Raw genomic sequence first — 21,164 nt, 5'->3', positions numbered from 1 at the left:
GATCTCCATCCAAGGCCCTTTCTGGGTCTCCCCACCTTCAGAGGTTAGGTGGGCAGTTCTTAGACACAGGGCCTTTTCCATGGTAGTGCCCTGGTTGTAGAACTCCTTCCCCCGGAGTCAACGTTGCTATTTTTCAAACACCAGGGTGAAAAATATCCACCTGAGCTTTCTGTAATAATTAATCATTTACTGGTTGCAATGGCATTTGTCAGTTAACTGCACTGCTTTTAATCTGTATTTAGCTGGTTTCTTGTTTGTTTTCTTGTTTTTAACTGCAAAGGGATTAAGGGATTGCAAGTTACCTTAAAAGAATGTTACAGTGCGAAAAAACAGTGGGATTAAAAAAATCAACTAAAATCAACAAAGATCTCCAATTGCATTGCAAAATGGATGAGAATATTCAGTACAAGCCCGGCAACTAAAAATCTACTGGTCAGTTTGCCAGTAGTGAGTGCCCCCATCCCTCTGGTGAGCAGGGCATCCAGCACAACACAGATCTCCTCCCCAGAGGTCTCGTGTCCACTGCCAGTTTTGAGAAGGTGAGAAATCCTTTCGGAGCAGTAGGAGAGGGCTCCCGCTGTTTCTTACCTTCTCCATATCCCAGTGGAAATGACAAAAGGGCCGCTTCTCTGCTAAGCCCTCTCTCTGTGTGCCAGAAAAGGATCTGAAGGAGCAGAGGGGACTGGTGGCAACCACAGATAACAGCTGGCTAGTGAGCTAAGCCTCACTTTGTGGATCCCTGCCCGGAGACAACGGTCCTAAGTTGCGTGCAACTGTGATCTGGATCAAGACCAACGTTCAACTGCATCCCAAACTGCAATTCTCTCTCTAGCCACTCCAGTGTGATTCCTTAATGCTTGGGGCCAAACACATCTTACATCAAACACATCATTGCCCTGGCATGCTTGTGTTTGATCTCCTAAAACGGCAGCTACAGGAGGGCCTGATCCAGATTGGTCCAGGGTAAGTGTGTGTTATACTTTTGCCCCCATGAATAGCGCCTGCTATTTTGGGGTGCGGAAACTAAACGGTGCACCAGGGTCAAGGATAAGTAGTTATCCCTTAGCAGGCAAACTGCATTCACAGTTTTGCCTTCTCCCTATTAACACCTCAGCACTGGCTCAAGCACAAGTAGGCTTAATTACACAGAACATCCAGCAAAGAGGTGCAAACTTGGATTGATGGTTTTGTTTCTTCCACCTGGCCGTCCTTTTCCGGCTCAGCCATATTTTGACCACCTATCTAGAAATGCAGGACCTAGCTCTCTAAAACTAAGGAGCATAGACGGAGAACTTTTGGTTCTCGTCTAGGACACGCTTATCCCTTGCTGTTCTCTCAACGCCTACCTGGCATATTTTTCCTTCTCACCAGAGATTTGATCATCATCATACCTATACAAGAAAAGAAAAAGAAAAAGAAAAAAAACAGTAAGTAAACAAGAAGCTTACTGGGAACTAGGGTGATAACAATATAATGAAAGAACAAGAAAATACTGGCTGGATTCTGATCAAATTCTAATGTAACACAAACCATAGTTTTGAACCAACTGCAGTTTCTAATTAATTTATTATTATTATTATTATTATTAATAATTTGATTTCTATACCGCCCTTCCAAAAATGGCTCAGAGCGGTTTACAAAGAGAAATAACAAACAAATAAATAAGATGGCTCCCTGTCCCCAAAGGGCTCACATTTTAAAAAGAAACATAAGACACACACCAGCAACAGTCACTGGAAGTACTGTGCTGGGGGTGGATAGGGCCAGTTACTCTCCCCTTGCTAAATAAAGAGAATCACCACAGTAAAAGGTGCCGCTTTGCCCAGTTAGCAGTTATGCCTCAACACAAGGAACTGTGGTTTACCCAAACCACCGTTAATTTAAAATTTTGGCTTACAAAGCAAGATGAAAGTGTGATTTGATATTCTGGTTCGTAAACCAGCAGCAGAGGAGGGCTGGCCTTGTGGCAAGCACAAACTGTCCCCTTTGCTAAGCAGGGTCCATGCTGGTTTGCATTTGAATGGGAGACTACAGGTGAACACTGTAATATATTCCCCTTAGGGGATGAGGCTGCTCTGGGAAGAGCATCTGCATGCTTGCATGCAGAAAGTTCCAAGTTCTCTCTCTGGCAGCATCTCCAAGATAGCGCTGGGAGAGACCTGTCTGCAAACTTGGAGAAGCCGCTGCCAGTCTGGGTAGACAATACTGAGCTAGATGGACCAATAGTCTGACTCGGTATATGGCAGCTTCCTATGTTCCTAAAAGTGCTTCATATTTGGATGCAACGAGAAAGTGCCATTTGTTCAAAATTACAAGAGTAAGATTTCTGTCTTCTCCCCTCACATGTGGAAGAGGGGAGAAGGCTCACTCCTGCTTCTCCTTGTAACAGTAAACCGGGGCTGAAGCACTCTGAGCCTCCCACTCATGTTGAACTATAACTCCCATCATCTCCAGCCACTGTACCCAATAACCAGGGATGATGGGAGTTGTAGTTCAACAACAGCTGGAGGGCCAAAGTTGCACAGCCCTCCAGTAAACCATGGTTTAGCAGGACATATGGATTTGGTCAGTGGTCATTAATAGCAATCTCAGAGTATAGATGAATGCCATTTTGGGACACTGGCTGGCATCACACACACAAGTTACTGGGGTATCCATTTGCAGCATACAGAATGTAGATTTGTAACAAGGAAACAGAAGGTTTCCATGTGCCGCCGTGCGCGCCCCCACGCCCACCCCCACGCCCCCACCAAAGGCTGGAAACCTTCCCCCTAATAATACATTTCAGACTAGCACGATGCTGCAGTTATTCAACAAACAATGTAAAAACTTGAGTGCATTCGTCAACAGCCAAGCGGCCATTTTGACCAATGGGTATTTTCACATCATGACAGCAAATGCCAGGAAGAGGCTGTTCATAGACAGCTTTTTTGTTCCATTTGTTTCGAGAGGAAATGCTGACCCAGGTGGTGAAAGGGCCAAGGCAGTAAAAGCACAATAATAAAAGCAAACAGAGATTAATGTATTAGAGGAGACAACTAAGCATTCTGGCTGACTGCCTTGTCCAACCCAATATATTGTGGTGGTGTGATTTGTCAACACACAGAATCAGAGTTCCCTATATAACAGGGATTCCCAGATATTGTGGATTACAACTCCCAGAATCCCCAAGCAAAAGACATTGCAGCTGGGGATTCTGGGAGCTGTAGTCAAAAACAGCTGGAAGTCCTTGTTAGAGGGAACACTGCACAGAATGGTTATTCCAGTACCCACTCAACAACATGGAACACATTTTAGCCACTAGCTTCACTGTTGGCCGAGACATGCTTGCTTCACTATGAGCATCCCGTCTGAACCACTTAAAAACTATATATACTTAAAAATCTCACCTTGAAAATTTGCTCGGCCCCTCACCGTCTTCATCTTCGAATTCCATTCTGAAAAATGTTAAATTTTCTGAATGAGTCATTCGGATACAAAAAAACCTCAACAACAGGTTTGATGTCCTTTGTTTCTGCTTTGATGTAGGCAAGTGCAGCTACTCAGTTGAAAAACAAAAATCATTATTTACTACTACTATAATGACAATAAATATTTATATGATGCTTTTCAATAGTTCTCAAGGTGGTTTACACAGAAAAAAATAAATAATAAATAAGATGGTCCCCTGCACTGTTCGCTCTAACAGGGATCCCCAGATGTTGTTGACTAGGGATCCCCAGATGTTGTTGACTATAACTCCCATAATCCCCAAGCAAAGCCATTGCAACTGGGAATTCTGGGAGCTGTAGTCAACAACATCTGGGAATCCCTGTCAGAGGGAACACTGGTCCCCTGTCCCAAAAAGACTCACAATCTAAAAGTAGACAACAGCAACAGCCACTGGAGGGAAGCTGTGATGGGACTGGATAGGGCCTGTTGCTCCCCCTGCACCCCGCTGAATGATGCCTCTTTGCCCAGTTAGCAGGGGCACTTCACATTTTGCAAGCTCCAAACAGATGCACAATTTATCATGGGCAGGGCTGCACAAATCCACTAGTCCTCTAGTCTGTGACAAGTGAAAAATGATGCCTGACGAGTGAAAAGAAAGTCCTGAACTACCAACACAGCTTGACGAGTAAAATATTTTTGTCTGGCTGATAAACTCAGCCAACATTTCTTCACCCCTGATCATGGGTATTAAGGGGCCCCTTTTAAAGTGGTAATTCTCTTATATTTAGCAAGGGGCGAGCAACTGGTCCTGTTCAAGCCCAGCACAGCATCCCTCCAGTGGCTGTTGCTGATGTCGCCTTTGTGCTTCTTTTTAGATTGTGAGCCCTTTGGGGACAAGGAACCACCTTCTCCTTCTTCCTAAGTAAATCGCTTTCCAAACATTTTTGTTGAAAAGCAGAATATAAATAGTCATCGTTGTCATCCTCAAAGCGGTTTAAATAGAAACAAAAATAAGATGGTCCCCTGTCCCCAGGTGTGGGAGGGCACAGGGGCCTATCTTCACTTTCGTCCCGGGGCCCACTCCAACCTTGCTACACCCCGGGTTCTGTTTTCAAACTGCTCTTACCATGAAGAAGTTTCTCTTAATACGCATCCAACGTCTGCTCTCCTGTAGCTTAAACCTATTAGAGCTAGTGCTGCCCTCTGGCGAAGAAGAGAAGCCATCTCTGCCCTCTTCTATGCAGGAGCCCTTCAGAAATCTGAAGACTGTGGTCGTGTCTGATCATCCTCTTACAGATGTGATCTTAGAGGAGACGCAGTGACCCCCTGTGGCCAGTATGGTTAGGTGTCACAAACTCGCTCCAAGTTTGGCTCCTGTACAGACGAGCATTCTCCAAGAAAGTCCCCAGAAACCCCAGAGCGTCTGAGACCCAGCGGAGGGCATGGATCTTTGAAAGGTCATCCTCTAGGCAGCTCTTTAGCCATCCTTGTAGCAACAAAGAATTTAATTTATGAGCCAGGTCCACAAATTCTGGCCATAGGTACCATCTCAGGGGACAAATGCGCATAGTTATTTTTAGCAATGTCTACCCTACTAGAGAGGGACAGTAGGAGAGATAGTATTACTGCATGTGCAGGTTTCCCTATATTATCCCTCCATCTTTATACCTACCCCACCAAACCATTAGGGCAAAATGGTAGGCATAGATTGGTCATCCGAAGGACTCTTGTCTTTTAAGAATATTGCAACTGGGAAGATTTACAGCAATTCAAACTGGATATCCATGATCCTGGGGACATTTGCAAGATTTTTATTTATTTATTGACAGTTTGGAATTCCGACTACAACAGACTTCTTATTGATAAATGTGACTCAACGCGTAGATTCCTCGGTTAAATTCACTAATTGCTTTTATACTTGAGTGCAATTCTTTGAATGACTTTAATACACTTCAAATGTTGCATATCCTATTTATAGGTTTTTGGTTAATCTGATTAGGGCAACAACCAACAAAGTGCTGCATTCTTCCCAGGGAGTAAGTAACCTCAGGAAGACATTCCTGCCAGTTTTCATTTCCAGTCCTCTGCCAACATTGCTAACATTTGATGTAGTTCTTGTGTTTTAAAAGCTTTTAAAACACCATTGCACTTTTCGCCGATGCAAGCCTAAAGCTCAGGACAAGAAAAGCATGAGAGAACACACTGAAAGCTGGATGTCTTGCAATGCAATCACCTTTTCCCCATCTCTAGGAGTACAAACCTTGTCAGAAATCACAGTGACCATCCGTCTCCCAAGATGGTACCGACCACATAATAAGAACAGCCCTGCTGGATCAGGCCCAAGGAAGCCCATCTAGTCCAGCATCCTGTTTCACACAGTGGCCCACCAGATGCCGCTGGAAGCCTACAGGCAGGAGTTGAGGGCATGCCCTCTCTCCTGCTGTTACTCCCCTGCAACTGGTACTCAGAAGCATCCTGCCTCTGAGGCTGGAGGTGGCCTATAGCCCTCCAACTAGTAGCCGTTGATAGACCTCTCCTCCATGAAGTTATCCAAACCCCTCTCAAAGCCATCCAGGTTGTTGGCTGCCACTACATCTTGTGGCAGAGAATTCCACAAGTTGGTTGTGTGAAAAAGTACCTCTGTTTGCTGGTTCTAGATTTCCTGGCAATCAATTTCATGGGATGACCCCTGGTTCTAGTGTGAGGTGAGAGGCAGAAGAACCCCAGTTGGCTCATGAACTGATTGGCTGTTTTCTGGCACAAGCCCTACGCCTACACAGATTAGGTTTCGCTAGAGCCCTGTGCGGGCACAGCCTGGCCCTTTGGATGCGCATATGGCTGGGGTGGGGAGGGGGCTGGATGCTCTCCCCCACCATACACATATTCTATGGGCACCTCTGCAATGCACCTCTGCACACAGGCATGCTCCAGAAGGCCTGCAGGGTACTTGATACGGAACTTGATGCTGCAATTCAGCTCCCGCTTTGGTGAATTGGCATGAGATATTGTGGGTTGGTTCAGATGTCAGATGGCCTGAGGATTGAACCTGGGACCTTCTGCATGCAAAGAAGATCCCACTGAGCGATGCATGCCAGCTAGCGTGGTCAGCCCCATCTGGTGGAATGAATGCGCCTTGTGATTCTTGACAAGGTCTGCACCACTAGAGATGGAAAAGAAGTGATAACAGTGCAAGACATGCAGCTTTTGGTGTGTCCTCATGCCTTTACTGTCTTGATCATCAGGCCCACAGTGGCCAAATTTGCCATGGTGTGCTAAAAGCTTTTAGAAGTTTTTAAAACACAAAGTATTATAAAAAGTTTACTGATGTTGTCAGAGACATGGAAATGAAAATGGGCAGGAAAGGGAGGGGAGCTAGTCCTGCAGGAGCAAGCATGAATTGTCCCCTTTGCTAAGCAGGGTCCACCCTGGTTTGCAATTGAATGGGAGACGACATGTGTGAGTACTGGAAGATATTCCCCTTAAGGGATGGAGCCACTCTGGGCAGAACACCTGCTTCCTTGCATGCAGAAGGTTACAAGTTCCTGCCCTGGCATCTCCAAGATTGGGCTGTGAGAAACTCCTGCCTGTAACCTTAGAGAAGGTGCTGCCAGTCTGTGTAGATTATACTGAGCTAGATGGACCAAGGGTCTGACTCAGTAAATGGCAGCTTCCTATGTAATGTCCTCCAAAGATTACCCCATGGATAGAGTTCAACAATGTGTTCATTATTACCTAGATAGAAATTTTTCTTCCTCTCTCATAACACTGGAACCAGGGGTCATCCCATGAAAATGACTGCCCAGAAATTTAGGACCGACAAAAGGAAGTACTCTTTCACACAATGCATAATCAACTTGTGGAATTCTCTGCCACAAGTTGTGGTGACAGCCAACAACCTGGATGGCTTTAAGAGGGGTTTAGATAAATTCATGGATGACAGGGCTACTAGCCTGAGGGCTATAGGCCACCTCCAGCCTCAGAGGCAGGATGCCTCTAAATACCAGTTGCAGGGGAGCAACAGCAGGAGAGAGGGCAAACCCTCACCCCCTGCCTGCAGGCTTCCCAGAGGCATCTGGTGGGCCACTGTGTGAAACAGGGTGCTGGACTAGATGGACCTGATACAAGCAGGGATTTTCTTATGTTCTTATGTACCCTAACCCTGTCCCTAACCCTTTCCTCTGTGCAAAAATGACTGCAATTTTACCCTAACCGATTAGGGGTAGGGATAAAAAAGAGGTGATAATGCGGAGAAAGCTGCAAGTGAGCCAGTGTTGTGTAGTGGTTAGAGTACTGGACTAGGATTGAGGAGACCCGAGTTCAAATCCCCATTCAACCATGATACTAGCTGGGTGACTCTGGGCCAGTCGCTTCTCTCTCAGCCTAACCTACTTCACAGGATTGTTGTGAAAGAGAAACCTAAGTATGTAGTGCACCGCTCTGGGCTCCTTGGAGGAAGAGCGGGATATAAATGTAATAAATAAATAAATAAAGCGCAATAATACTATTTTTACTGTCAGAGGGGCAGACAGCATCAAAAATCATCACTATGAGCATTCGTCCACGGCTCATGGACTTCACTGAACTACAGTCCTTTCCTGTCTTTCAGGGACTCTTGTTCTCCATTACCAGCCTTCAAACTAAGGAGCCCATAATACTTCAATAACACCTCAAGCAACATTAGGGGTCTCCCAGATACAGTCTGAAAGCCAACGGAATGGAAAGAATTTGGGGAAACTGGTCTAAACACACGGCCCGCTCATATCAGTGGCATCGTTCTTTCAAGACTGGACTCTCAGCCTCTGGCACCATACCGTACAGCACGGGGAAAACAATTCCAATCTCACCTGACCCCATCTGATAAGATCCTTTAGCCAGAGAGGAAATTGCATGCCGTACCACAATGGCAAGTGCGCCTTCCAAGAAGACATATGGTATCATTACAGTGAAAAAACGCCTTTCGTCTTCATTTAAAGTGTCCATTTTAAAAAGGGTGACTTTTGCACAGATAGGAAAAAAAGGAATACATCCCATTTTCTAATTTCATACAATAATTGCCTACTGCAAAAGGCTGGAGAGGAAAAAAAAGATTATATTTATTAAGGTCTCGGTGCAAAGTTGCCAGATGTCATCAATACAGAATACAGATGACTTTAAAATGTTACGTGAAAAAAAAGAAAGAAAACCTGTTAGACCAGGGGTTATTAAATGTGGGTTTCCAGAGGCTTGGCCACTGAGGCTGGGGATGATGGGAGTTGAAGTCCAACCACATCTGGGGACCCAAGTTTAAGAATTCCTGTGTTATACTTTAAAGATGGCTAACATGAAGGGGAGCCTAAGGCAAGGGCCAAAGGTATGGATTATGAAGAAGTTACGAAGATGGGCTCTGCTGCGGAAGAGCGACAGAGAGAAGATAAATACCTAAAAACAGATCCCACAACAGTCATATTAAGAAGTGGGAAGCAAATGTTCTCTATCCCAGCCCGGTCTGTGCACTCATAATCAAGGGGTAAAGCCCAGCTTTGGACTGCTTTGAGCTGCAGGCGGGGGGGACTGCCTCATCTGAAATCACGCTTGCTGCACACTGAAAACAAGCCCGCTAGATGAAACAACACAAGTTATTTATGTGCTGGATGAGACAGAAGCTCCTTCAGGTCCAACGTTCTATTTCCAACGGCAGCAACATAGGCTATGGGGCCGTAGCTCAGTGGAAGAACATCTGCTTTGCATGCAGAAGGTCCCTAGTTCAGTCCCTGGCAGCATCTCCAGGTAGGGCTGGGAAAGACTTCTGTCTGGAACCTCGGAGAGCTGCTGTCAAAGTAGACAATACCAAGTCAGCAGAAGGGTCATAGGGACAGGTTTGTGGGCAAACCATCCCAGGTTCACTTCCTGGCAGCACAACTAGGTAGGGCTGGGAAGGAACCCTGCCTTGAACCTTGGAGAGCCCCTGTCAATCAATCAGCATAGACCAGGCCTGCTCAATTGTCAATTGTCTCAATTGCTCCAGGTGTTTTTGGACTACACCTCCCATAATCCCCAGCCACAGTGGCCAATCGCCAGGGATCATGGGAGCTGTAGGCCAACATCTGCAGGAGGGCCGAAGTTGAGCAGCCCTGGTGTAGACACTACTGAGACAGACAGACTTGGAGCTACGAAGAACTTATTCATAACTTTGGAGCTGCCTGCAAAGAAGACACTAGGCTTGTTCACATCACCATTCACTGGGTAGGACAAGCATCCAATCCAGTTTCAGGAGCTGTGGGTGCTTGTGATTTTCAGTCGTGGGCGAGTGAAAATCCAGGAGGAGGCCGGGAGCATTGTCATCTGCTAATCTCTAGCTGGGTAGGACAAGCATGCCCTACCCAGATTCCTGAGGAGCAGGAGGAGGAGGAGGAGCAGGAGGAGGAGGAGGAGGAGGAACCATTCTATCCAGCTGAGGCTTAGCAGAGAACCAGGTTCCCCGCCTCGTACCTGGATTTTCATTTGCATACGACATAAAATCAGGAACACACACAGCTCCTGGAACCTGCCCTACCCCAGTGATCTTCACTATTCCTGAAGTGGCAAAGATCGTTCAACAGGAGATCCCTTCCACCCTGTGCTGACCTCCCCACAGTTTTGCACTTTCCTCAGTGCTGGGAGGGCCCATTCTTAAGAGCTTTAGGAGGAAGGCGCTGGGGAGGGCTACACTTCCCAGCACTCCGTGCACGCCTTCCAAGATGCTTCCAAGAGGGGTCCCTTCCCCCTAAAGGAGCCCCCAGCCCCAAAGTGCAGCACTGCAGGGTGAGAACGATAGTCAGAGGGACTCTGCAGAGTATTCTGCGTTGGCCGAAATTTTGCACAGGCCCAATAAACATTTAGCTCCAGGACCTTACAACGAAGAACGCTTTCCTACTCAGTTAATGATTGTGTGAATTAGAAGCCTACTATAACCTGGACTTAGAGCACACCAAATCAACTTACCCTGAGCGCCTCTTTCCTCCTCTAGCGGGCATAGCTCCTGCCATCCGCACTTGCCCAGTTGCCATTGGTGCCACCGGCAGGGTCACCGCCCCGGGGATGTCTGATGCCATCTCTGCAGCACACAGAACAAAAGCAAAGAACCGGCTTAGCAAGAGGCTTAGAGCAGACCATCCCAGATTCCATCCCCAGCTTTTGACCAAGGTAGGAGGAAGGCCATCCAACCCAACAGCCGCCTCGCACACGATCACGCTCCCTGCCTCCTACCTAAATGTTTGCAAGCACACACCTGAAAATCAGGAATGCACCCAGCTCTTATACCCAGACTGGGAGATTCTCCTACCTAGCGGGCAGTCGTGTGAACAAGCCTATTATGTTGTACCTGTGCTGACATGTCTGTACACACGTACATGTTTTTGTGTGAAGGACTGTACCTGCGTTCATTTTAAAAGTGGGCCTGGGTACAGGCCCCATGAAATGCCCGATGCAGAGAGGAAATGTACTAGTACTACTACAAATATTTATATCTTGCTCTTCAACCAAAGTTCTCAAGGCGGTTTACATAGAAAAATAAATGATAGATAGATAAGATGGTCCCCTGTCCCAAAAGGGTTCATAATCTAAAAAGAAATATAAAGTAGAAACCAGCAACAGCCACTGGAGGGATGCTGTGCTGGGGCTGGATAGGGCCAGTTGCTCTCTGCCAGTTAAAGAATCAAAGAGAATCACTACTCTTTGCTCAGTTAATAGGGGTTAACTGCTGTAACTGTGTTTAACATAACATATGAATAACTGTATTTACTAAAAACTACTGTATTTCCCCGAGCATAAGAAAGCCCTGAGTTTAAGAGGACCCCCTCTAAAAATATGGGTGAAATACAAGCTATACTACTTACCCAAAAGGAAGGGGATCCTGAATTTAAGACAACCCCTTCAAGTTCTAACATCAAAGAACTTGGAAAAATCGTATCTGGATTCAGGAAAATACAATAATACTAATAACGATAGAATAATATTGTGCACAGATTTGTGCCTGCGTATGCGGTATGTAGATTGAGTGAGTGTTTGAGGCCAAGATGTTGATGGGAACTGAATTGAGACATTCATCAGGTCTCCTTCCACTGTGTCAGGAGAACTTCTTAAAGACAACCTATTCTGCACACAGGCATAATGTAATCATGGCCATTTTAAGCAGCATCATTGCTAGCGATCATTACTTTGAGGAAATTTGCCTGGCACATTGATTTTTATTAGGGGAATTCTTTGCAGCCCAAAAGCAAAAGAGCATTAAGAATGAAACAATGCATTTTGCAGAGATCTCCAGGGGAGAAACACTCCAATTTATGTCCAAAGAAGCAGCCCAGCAGCCACTGAATCATCTGATATAGCACCTGTTTATATTCCAGGCGCACTGCACAGAATGCAGATTCTTACAAATCCCAGGAGTTGTGAGCAATTGTAGGCTGCAGACTAGAACCAAAGAAGCCACCAAAATCAGGGGTAAACCAAGAGCGGTGTTTACGCCACCATTTCCCAAGGGCACGGAAAAAGCACTGAATGCAAAAGTGAACTCAGAATCCAGCACCTTAAAAAAAAAAAAAAATCAAAGAAAGATTCTAGTCCTTTTGACGATATACTTGAAAGCATGTTGGCAACTGTCTGCCAGCATTTCAGATGCCAGAGAGATGGTTGCATATTTTAGTTATTTAAGGCAGGCGTTCTCAAACGGAGGTCCCCAGCTGTGATAGCTAGGGATGATGGGAGTTGTAGTCCAACAACATCTGGAGACCAAAGTCTGAGAACCCCTGCCACATGTGCTTTTGTGTTGGCAACATCCATCTTGAGAAGGCGATGTGTTTGCAGCAACTGCCCTGAGCCATTTTGGAAAGGCAGTATTAGAATAGAACAGAACAGAAAATAAATAAATTTATTTCTCTGGGTTAAAAAACAACATCAGGGATCTGAAGGTTAGGCACCATCCATCAGCACTTGGGCCTTCAGCCACTGTGGGCTGGAGATAACAGGAGCTGTAGTGAAACATCACCCACCTAATGGCGCAGCAGGGGAATGGCTTGACTAGCAAGCCAGAGGTTGCCGGTTCGAATCCCCGCTGGTATGTTTCCCAGTCTATGGGGAACACCTATATCAGGCAGCAGTGATCTAGGAAGATGCTGAAAGGCATCATGTCATACTGCGCGGGAGATGGCAATGGTCAACCCCTCCTGTATTCAACCAAAGATAACCACAGGGCTCTGTGGGCGCCAGGAGCTGACACCGACTCGACGGCACACTTTAGCTTTAGCGCAACATCAGAGATCCAAATGTGAGAACTCTTGATTTAAATAATTTATACCCCACCTTCTGCACTAGCCTGCAGGCAGCAAACAAATGGTTCACAATATAAATTTGTGGGTTTATTTTTTAAAGCAAGATAGATAGTAAGGTGCAAAAAATAAAAACAAGAAGATTTTTAAAAATAAGGTGCTGGTGACAAAACATCCATAAAACAGCAACCAATCCATATAAAAAAGAGGAAATTATTTAACACAGTGAGTACCAAAAATTATTAAAAGCGCAAGAGAACAAGACGGATTTCATCCTGGCAAGAAGGGGCCCTGTGAATATACACAGATTGGGATTTCCATAATCTGGGGTCAATACCAAAAAGGCCCTCTCTCTGTCAGCCACCCACTTTGTCACTTAAAGAGAGGGCTCCTGGGCCTCCAAATACCTTAACTGTTATTATTTCTACAGCACTAGCCACGTACATGGCGCTTTCACAAAGAATGAGAAAACAGGTCCCTGCCTCAAGGAGCTTACAATCTAGATATCAATCCAAGTGAAAGGTAGGAAAGAGAAATGGCACGTGGGAACAGTGTATTTTGGACACTTTTTATGAATAAATGGCCATAAGTAAAAGGCTTGGGTCCAGGATGTTCATACCCCACCTTTATGGGCTTAAAACAGAACCACCAAAGGCAGCTAAACACCATAAAACAAACAGACAATCTTAAAACATAATTATTAAAATAGGCAGAATAGCAGATAACACAAACAACTAAAACCAGACCAACAGGGAAGGAGTCAGATAAAATCAGACAGCAAGCAGACGAAATGCTTGCTGCAACAAAATCCCTTACCACATTGCAGAGGAATACCACTAAAGGGGGCCCAAATGTATCTCCTGAGGCAGGGAGTTTCAAAGGCTGGGTGCCAGCTTGTACCAGATGTAGTTTCTGAACGCTCTTCAAAATCCACCCCCAACATACAATGCATCATAGTAATCCAATCTGGATGCTGTTAGAGCAGAGGTTCTCAACCTTGGGTATCCAGATATTGTTGGACTACAATTCCCATCATCCCCTGCCACAATGAATGGAAGTCAAATTAGGAAGGTGGGAGTTGTAGTCCAGCAACATCTGGGGAACTCAAGGTTGATGACCCCTATTAGAGGATGGGGAATTGCAATCAGGGTCACATCTCTCCAGGAAAGGATTCAGATGACATATGAGCGGAAAACCAACAGCAATACTGGGTCTATCAGCAAGCTATAAACCTGGTCCCGAAGGTGGAGAAAAATTCCCAGTGTTTAAGGAGAGGGAGACTATGGAGTTAAATTGCACCAAAACCTCAGATACAAGTTCAGATAAGTTTTACATACAAAAATAATTTTTTTAAAAAAAGTTGAGAAATCCTACACATTATTCCCAAGCAAAATAATTCATAGAATCATAGAATGTCAGCATATGAAGGGACCCTGGAGATCTTCTACACCAACCCTCTACTCAGTATAGGAAACTACTCTAGCGTCCCTGACAGATGCCTATCCAGCTTCTATTATTTGATTTATTTTAAAGAGTTGCACTGCAGACAAAATATCCTGATATTGTGCTGCGTGAAACATATCTAAACCAGTTCAAAGTGTCTGAACTGATTATGGGACTATTTAAAAAAAACCAAAAAACCAGATTTTTAAAATATTGAGTTCTGAGTCCTGCAAGATATAAGTATCTTATCCTCAGGAATACTAGACAATTAATGAAAGTTTTACAGTCAAATACACACAAATTTAAGAAGAAGAAAAGGATAGGGTGCTTGTCTGTTTAGAAAGCAATCCTTTCCCATGACCATTACCACTGCAAAATAAAATGAATCATGCAACAGAAAAATAAATGGAACTGTTCAAGATCCAGAAATATCTGTATGCATCACATTATAACGCCTCCCTTCCTCAAAGCCACAGACAGTTCTATCAAATGCCGCCACACATACACAACTAAACACTGACCCAACGCCCTTAAACTGGACACAGCAATACTGTCCCACGGAACTGGACCCTTGGGTAACGTTTCCCACCTGTCCAGAAGTTGTCCCAGAAAGAGGCTGTTCTCTCCTTGGGATCAGGCAGCTGCACTTAAGAAATCTCAGAAACCTCTGGGAAAAAATACAGCCGCATTGGTATTCCACGCAGAAACTGTCATCACAGATCTGTTTACCTTAACTGTGGACCATGATTCAGCTGGCGACAAACGCCTTGCATACTGATCAATTTATTTGCAGGCAAAAATTACCAGAGTTTTCTGCATTAACCACTTCGATCCTGGTGCTTGTGAGGTGGAATTGGGGTTCTTTGAAAGGGCCAAAGCGACAGGCTGACATTCAGAACTCCAGAAAGAATGGTAGTCCTCCAGAGGAGGAAGGCCACCAGGAGGAGAGGAGGGCAAGCACGGAGGAGATTTCTATCCTGATGCGGAGAATTCATAGCTCAGTGGAGGAGCATCTGCTTCTCGTGAAGATTACAAGTTGGATTCACGGCAGCATCTCCAGATAGGGCTGGGAGAGACTCCTGCCTGAAACCTTGGAGAGCTGCTGCCAGTCAGTGTAGACAATAAAGAGCTAGATGGAGAAATGGCAGACAGTGCAGGGTTAGAGAGAAGCTAACTGAGCTAGAGAGAAGGGTCATATCCCTCAGGGGTAGAAACCTGGGAGAGCCAATGCCAGTCAATGTAGACCAGTAGTCCCAACCTGGGGGCCTCCAGATGCTGCAGAACTACAATTCCCATCAGCCCCAGTCACAATAAATTGTGTGGGTGGAGAGCTGGTCTCACGGTAGCACCATGAGACCAGCTCTCCACCCACACAATTTATCCTAATTTTTCCTATGCAGGGACTGCTCTGGTCTGCATTTGGATGGGTGACTTCATGTAAGCACAGTCTGCTTCAAGATATTCCCCTTAGGGCAGAGGTACTCAAACTTGGGTTCCCAGACACTGCTGGACTACAACTCCCATCATCCCCAGCCCCATTGGCTCTGGCTCCCAGATACGGATGGGAGCAAATCCTGCCTGAAACCCTGGAGCTGCTACCAGACACTGCAGACAATACTGAGCCAGACGGACCATGGGTCTGACTCAGTATAAGGCAGCTTCCTGTGTTCCTATTTGGGGTCTGAAGTTTGAGAATTCCTGCCCTATGCTGTGTGTTTTCAGATGGAGGAAAAAGAGAGGAAAGCGGACAAGGAGGAGATGGACGTGAGCCTGTAGGGTTTCCCTTTTTTGCAGATCTGAGAAAAGAATCTGGCCATAAACTCTCATGGAGTGTCGGCAAATCTGTGAAATTGAACGCTTCCATTAATTTAAATGAAAGGAACAACTGTGTCCGTAAAAGGAACATGAGCACTGATCAGCATCTTCCAGGGCAGTGCAACTTGGTGTGTGCATACTATCAACTAAAGTAGTTTGACCTGCAGATCAGAAAAACATTTGGTAAGTGGCATGGAATCCTACAATAACCTGGGGTTGTTTTTCTGTCAAGGCTTCCGCTTCAAAAGTTCCAATCAGCTTATTTCTGTTGACGAGGAAGGCCTTAGGTGCAGAGAAAATGCCAGTTCGTTATTCTGGCACTGAGGGAAATATTTCTGGCTTGCTGACCCAGCAGGACTGCGGAAGAGCTTGAGCACGCCCTAAAATATTCATTAGTGTCCCAATATTCGCTTATTGCGTGCTTTTGCTGAATATGCTTCAGTAAAAAGCACACCAAAAAAGTGCTTTTACTGAATAATGCTTGTAGGTTGCATCCCAAATACCTTGCTAACTTGGTATCTGCAGGAAATTCGTTTGCTTCAGAGGGGAGGAGAGAAATGCGTTTAGGAGCATAGGAAGCTGCCTTATACCAAGTCAGACCACGGCGTCTCCAGCCCTACCTGGAGATGCAAGCAAGTGAAGCTGGGACCTTCTGCGTGCAAGTAAGCAGGTCCTCTACCACTGAGCGATGGCACCATCCACTAAGGAGTAGGGATGAGCATGAAGCGCGATTTGGAGACAGACGAGACACACATGGCCATATGTGTGCCAGCGTCATGCAGGGTCAGCTGGGGGAAGCATTGCAATTAAGGAAGTGACAGTGAGTGGTGGAGGAGCAGGTATGGACCTGCTCTCCTCCATGTTAAGGGGGATGTGTCACCCCTCCCCATTAAAGGGATGTGCTGCGATTCAGTCTCCGCATCACGTTTCGTGCACATCCCTGCTAAGGGGATGTGATCTTACAGCAGTGGGTGATCTTACAGCAGTGCTCTCGTGCAGCCACCCATCCAAATGGAAACCAGGCCAGACCCTGCTTAGCAAAGGGGGCGATTCATGCTCGCTACCACAAGACCAGCTCTCCTCCCAGTGTAGTCCAACACTGTTGGACTGCAGCTCCCATCATTCCCATGGGAGTTGTATTCAAACCACATCTGGTAGCCCAAGTCTGAGAAGCTCTAATTTTAAACTGATAAGAACAGATTGACTTTTATTAGAGAATGTTTAACATATGGTTTACAAAAGCAACAGTGAATAGAATTTCCCGATAAAGCACAGCCGCGTACTTGCTACACTTGATCTTAGCCAAAAGGCCGAGAAGCGATGAGAGAACCCCTAATTTAAGGAATTTATAGCCTACCTTTTGAGTTCAACATGCAAAAACTTTTGACTTCCGAATCTTTCCCCTCCATGTAAGCAGAAATTTGGGCCAAGATCCAAACATACCGCTCAGGAAGAGCAACCTTTCTATTCGACAGAGCAGGTGTTCTCAACTCATGGGTCCCCCAGATGTTGTTGGTCAACAACATCTGGAGACCCATGGCTTCTTGGCATCATGGGACATGGCTAATGCTTGAAGAGGGCTATAGACAAACTACTGGGGACAATGGTCCTAACCCAGCAAGGGGCCACCTATGGGTGGGTTCAACACATAAAAAAAGAACGAACCAGTGAAGTCGATAACCGACTTGCCTGTGGCTGAAGCCATGCCAAAGCACACACCTGAGGTTCACTCAGACCCCAAACTAACGTGTGTAACCAAGTTTTGAAGTTGGCTTACCAATGTTACCGAGGTGCACGTTATGTCTGAACGCACGCTCTTCATGAACCTCTGGTCTGTTCCAGGTAAGTCCACCCCCTTTGTCATTGAACCAATGGCTGCGAGGCAGGCTGGGATAGCATCCAGGGCCTTGCTGGGAGGCCTGGCCAGGAAGAGCACAACTGGGCATGAGCAACTTCCACCAAACCAAGATTTGCAGTCATCTGCAGTGCCAACTTCAGGTTCCCCCCTGAATTCTGGAATGCTGCATTATGGATGAATCCAGTCTGGGATACCAAATAGATGGCTGACTGGAGCGGAAGAGTGGACAACATCCAGACTAAGGGAGTCATGACTAATTCCTACTGAAAACGAGGGGACTTCAATCAGAACTATCTCGCCTCATTGATTTCAACGGTGCTCAGTGGTTTATCAACAGAGTCTGGATCTTGCCCAGTGCCTGCTGTTCCAAAACACTCTGGAGGGGAAATGTAGGACTTTTGGGCACAAAATACATTTGGCCCAGACAAAGATGATGGCTGTGCTCCAGTAACGTTTATTGTGCCATTAAGGGAGCCTGCCTTTGCTCGCTCACTGTATTCCATTTTGTATTTTATGCCTGTTGGTAGAACACGGTTTTTGGAAGTTCAGAAGGGAACTGCAGGCTCTTTTATTGCCGCTTAAAACCTTCATTGTACTTGGTGCTCAAGGAGAACAGCCTTCAGGACACGACTTCAGGGAAATCTTTATAGATGTCCAGCAAATACATAACACAGCCGGCTACGAACGACATTTATTGTTCATTCTATTACAGGAGGCTCTCTGGTGCCATGTTGAGGCTTTATTATTCACGCAGGGATTAGTCATAAGGATTAATAACAGGACTGTCGACCAATTAAGGACATCTTAGATTCACCGGCAGTTTTTAATTGATCGATTACATCTGCATAAGTTTGCAGATGAGCAAAACTGGTAGTTCAGAGAGGGGAAAACAGATGCATACAGATGTGCTGCAGAAGACATCTGAGAAGAGGAACCCCCTCCGGTGAGGGAGAAGGGGCTGCAGCTCAGTGGTAGAGGATCTACCTTCCATGTAGAAGGTCCCAAGTTCAATCTATCGTATCTGTCTTATCTATCATATTTCTATACCGCCCGATATAAACATCTCTAGGCGGTGTACAAATTAAAAACAACAAATATTAAAACAGGATAACACAGTTAAAATTCACAAAACTAATAAAACAAAAGCACAGATAAAAGCACATTAAAGTTGTGCTGTTGAGTCGGTGTCGACTCCTGGCGCCCACAGAGCCCTGTGTTTGTCTTTGGTAGAATACAGGAGGGGTTGACCATTGCCTCCTCCAGTGCAGTATGAGATGATGCATTTCAGCATCTTCCTATATCGCTGCTGCTGCCCAATAGAAGTGTTTCCCATAGTCTGGGAAACATACAAGCGGGGATTCAAACCGGCAACCTCTTGCTTGCTAGGCAAATTATTTCCCCACTGCGCCATTACATTAAAAAAATCTTCATTTAAAAGCCTGAGAAAACAGGTGCGTCTTGAGAGTTTTTCCAAAATAGAGAAGGGGATGCTCTTATTTCAACAGGGAGCATCTTCCAAACTCTGGGCAGAAAAGGCCCGGTCCCGAATTTACAATCTGTGTATTGACTGTGCTTATGAAAAGATGACTATTGTGGGAGAAATGTTTCCTTCATGCTATGTTTATGGCCAGGAGAGCTGGTCTTGTGGCAGCAAGCATGACTTGTCTCTTTAGCTAAGCAGGGTCCACCCTGGTTGCATGTGAATGGGAGACTTGATGTGTGAGCACTGTAAGAGATTCCCCTTAGGGGATGGAGCTGCTCTGAGAAGAGCATCTAGGTTCCAGGTTCCCTCCCTGGTGGCATCTCCAAGATGGGGCTGAGAGAGATTCCTGCCTGCAACCTTGGAGATGCTGCTGCCAGTCTGTGTAGACAATACGGAGCTAGAAGGATCAATGGTCTGACTCAGTATATGGCAGTTCCCTAAATTTCTATGATGATTCAAGTAATTGCTTTTATTGATACAATGTGAAAATGGGTCAGAGAGCACCTGTGCAGGTTACAAACCTGACCAGATTCCAAAGACCATTTGCAAAAGTGCAGAACACAGTCTTATCTTGACAAAAGATGAAGTTACATAATGGTCTCAGTCAGTGTTCCTTCTAAGGCATGCACATGTGTGCCCGCTCACAAGTTTTTGCATGTCCACTCAGTTAATTTTAGATCCCACGCAGGTTGAATTAGGAAAGCCCCATTCTGAACTCCCATGCTCACACACTGCCTTAATACTGCTGCCCAGAAGAAAACTCATTCTGCACACAGATGGAAAAAAATAATAATAGAGAGAACACTGGTCTCAGCTGCTTAAACATTTCAATCAGTTAGCTGGACATTATATGTGTATATTAAGAAGAAGGAAGTTACAGTGACAAACTATATTTATTCTGCATGATCATAATGCCCCAGACAGGGTTTCACAAAGCACAGCTCCCATCACTGAAGCACTATTCAAATCTCCAGGGACCTTTCCCCCAAAATCTATTTCCAGCCAAACCCCAAGCTCCCCATTTCCTGCCTGCAGTGCCAAAGCTAATTTCCTGGTTTCTCCTTGCAAAGCCTTTTCTGCTCAAACAGCTTTAGCACCAAGCTAACAAAATGGCTTCGGTCCGGTCAAGCGAGCAAAGCGATTTCCACGCTACCTTCACCAAAATAAATAGAGAGACATAGGAATACAGGAAGCTGCCACATACCGGTCAGACCATGGCGCATGGGATTTGTGATGTCCTGTTTTAGAAGTGACAACAAGCCAGGACAGTCTGGTCAGAAGGGCTGCACCTCTCCAAGACTTCAGGCAGAGTTCTTTCCCAGCCACGCTACCAGCGGTTTTATTTCTACCATTGAGGATGCCAGGGCAAAGCATGCGCTGTACCACTGAGCATGCGCTCTACCTACCAACACTCCGAAAAATGATCCTGAAGTGGCTTTCAGTCACAAGAGGCGTCTTTCCTCAAATTTCCTAAAGAGAGCACTTAAGCATCTGAGCGTATATAAAATGCTCCACAAGCCAACAGAACAGTGTGTATTCTCCACCACCACCCCTGCCGCCCCAATGCAATTTTCACTTGCAGAATGGAGAAGGCAAGCAGCAAACCAGCCTTTTCACATGCAAAGCAAAAGCAAAGCACAAGAATCCCGCTGACTGCCGGATTTGGCAGACTTCTAACTAACAATCAGCAAAAGAATGCAGGGTAGTGATGGATCACAAAAAACCCCAAGTAAGCTTTTGGGAAGAGAGTTATTCAAATCCATGGAAAAAAAGGAAGGTGGAGTCAAGAAGACGAGGAACCTGCTCAACCAAACTTCAGCTGGTGCAGAGCACAGAAAGCCGCTTCATACTG

General features: G+C 45.6%; 1 protein-coding gene across 5 annotated transcripts in view; it reads right to left on the bottom strand.

Moving 5' to 3' along the window:
• ARNT2 (aryl hydrocarbon receptor nuclear translocator 2) overlaps window positions 1-21,164 on the bottom strand; it is a 122,324-nt gene that overhangs the window by 79,287 nt on the left and 21,873 nt on the right. For 4 of the 5 annotated variants that reach the window (XM_053272558.1, XM_053272557.1, XM_053272559.1 and 1 more), the window contains exons 2-3: window positions 10,393-10,504; window positions 3,390-3,437 (exon numbers count right to left, since the gene is read on the bottom strand). In XM_053272558.1, coding sequence (XP_053128533.1) covers window positions 3,390-3,437; window positions 10,393-10,504 — 160 coding nt within the window. Of the gene's footprint in view, window positions 1-3,389; window positions 3,438-10,392; window positions 10,505-14,745; window positions 14,875-21,164 lie in introns of those variants that run through there. The other variant, XM_053272560.1, reaches the window with a different exon arrangement.

The sequence above is a fragment of the Hemicordylus capensis genome, chromosome 10 (assembly GCF_027244095.1).
Source record: "Hemicordylus capensis ecotype Gifberg chromosome 10, rHemCap1.1.pri, whole genome shotgun sequence".
In the NCBI taxonomy this organism is placed as follows: domain Eukaryota; kingdom Metazoa; phylum Chordata; class Lepidosauria; order Squamata; family Cordylidae; genus Hemicordylus; species Hemicordylus capensis.
Note: the sequence above shows the minus strand (reverse complement) of the source record. Positions and strands in the feature narration are given on the sequence as shown.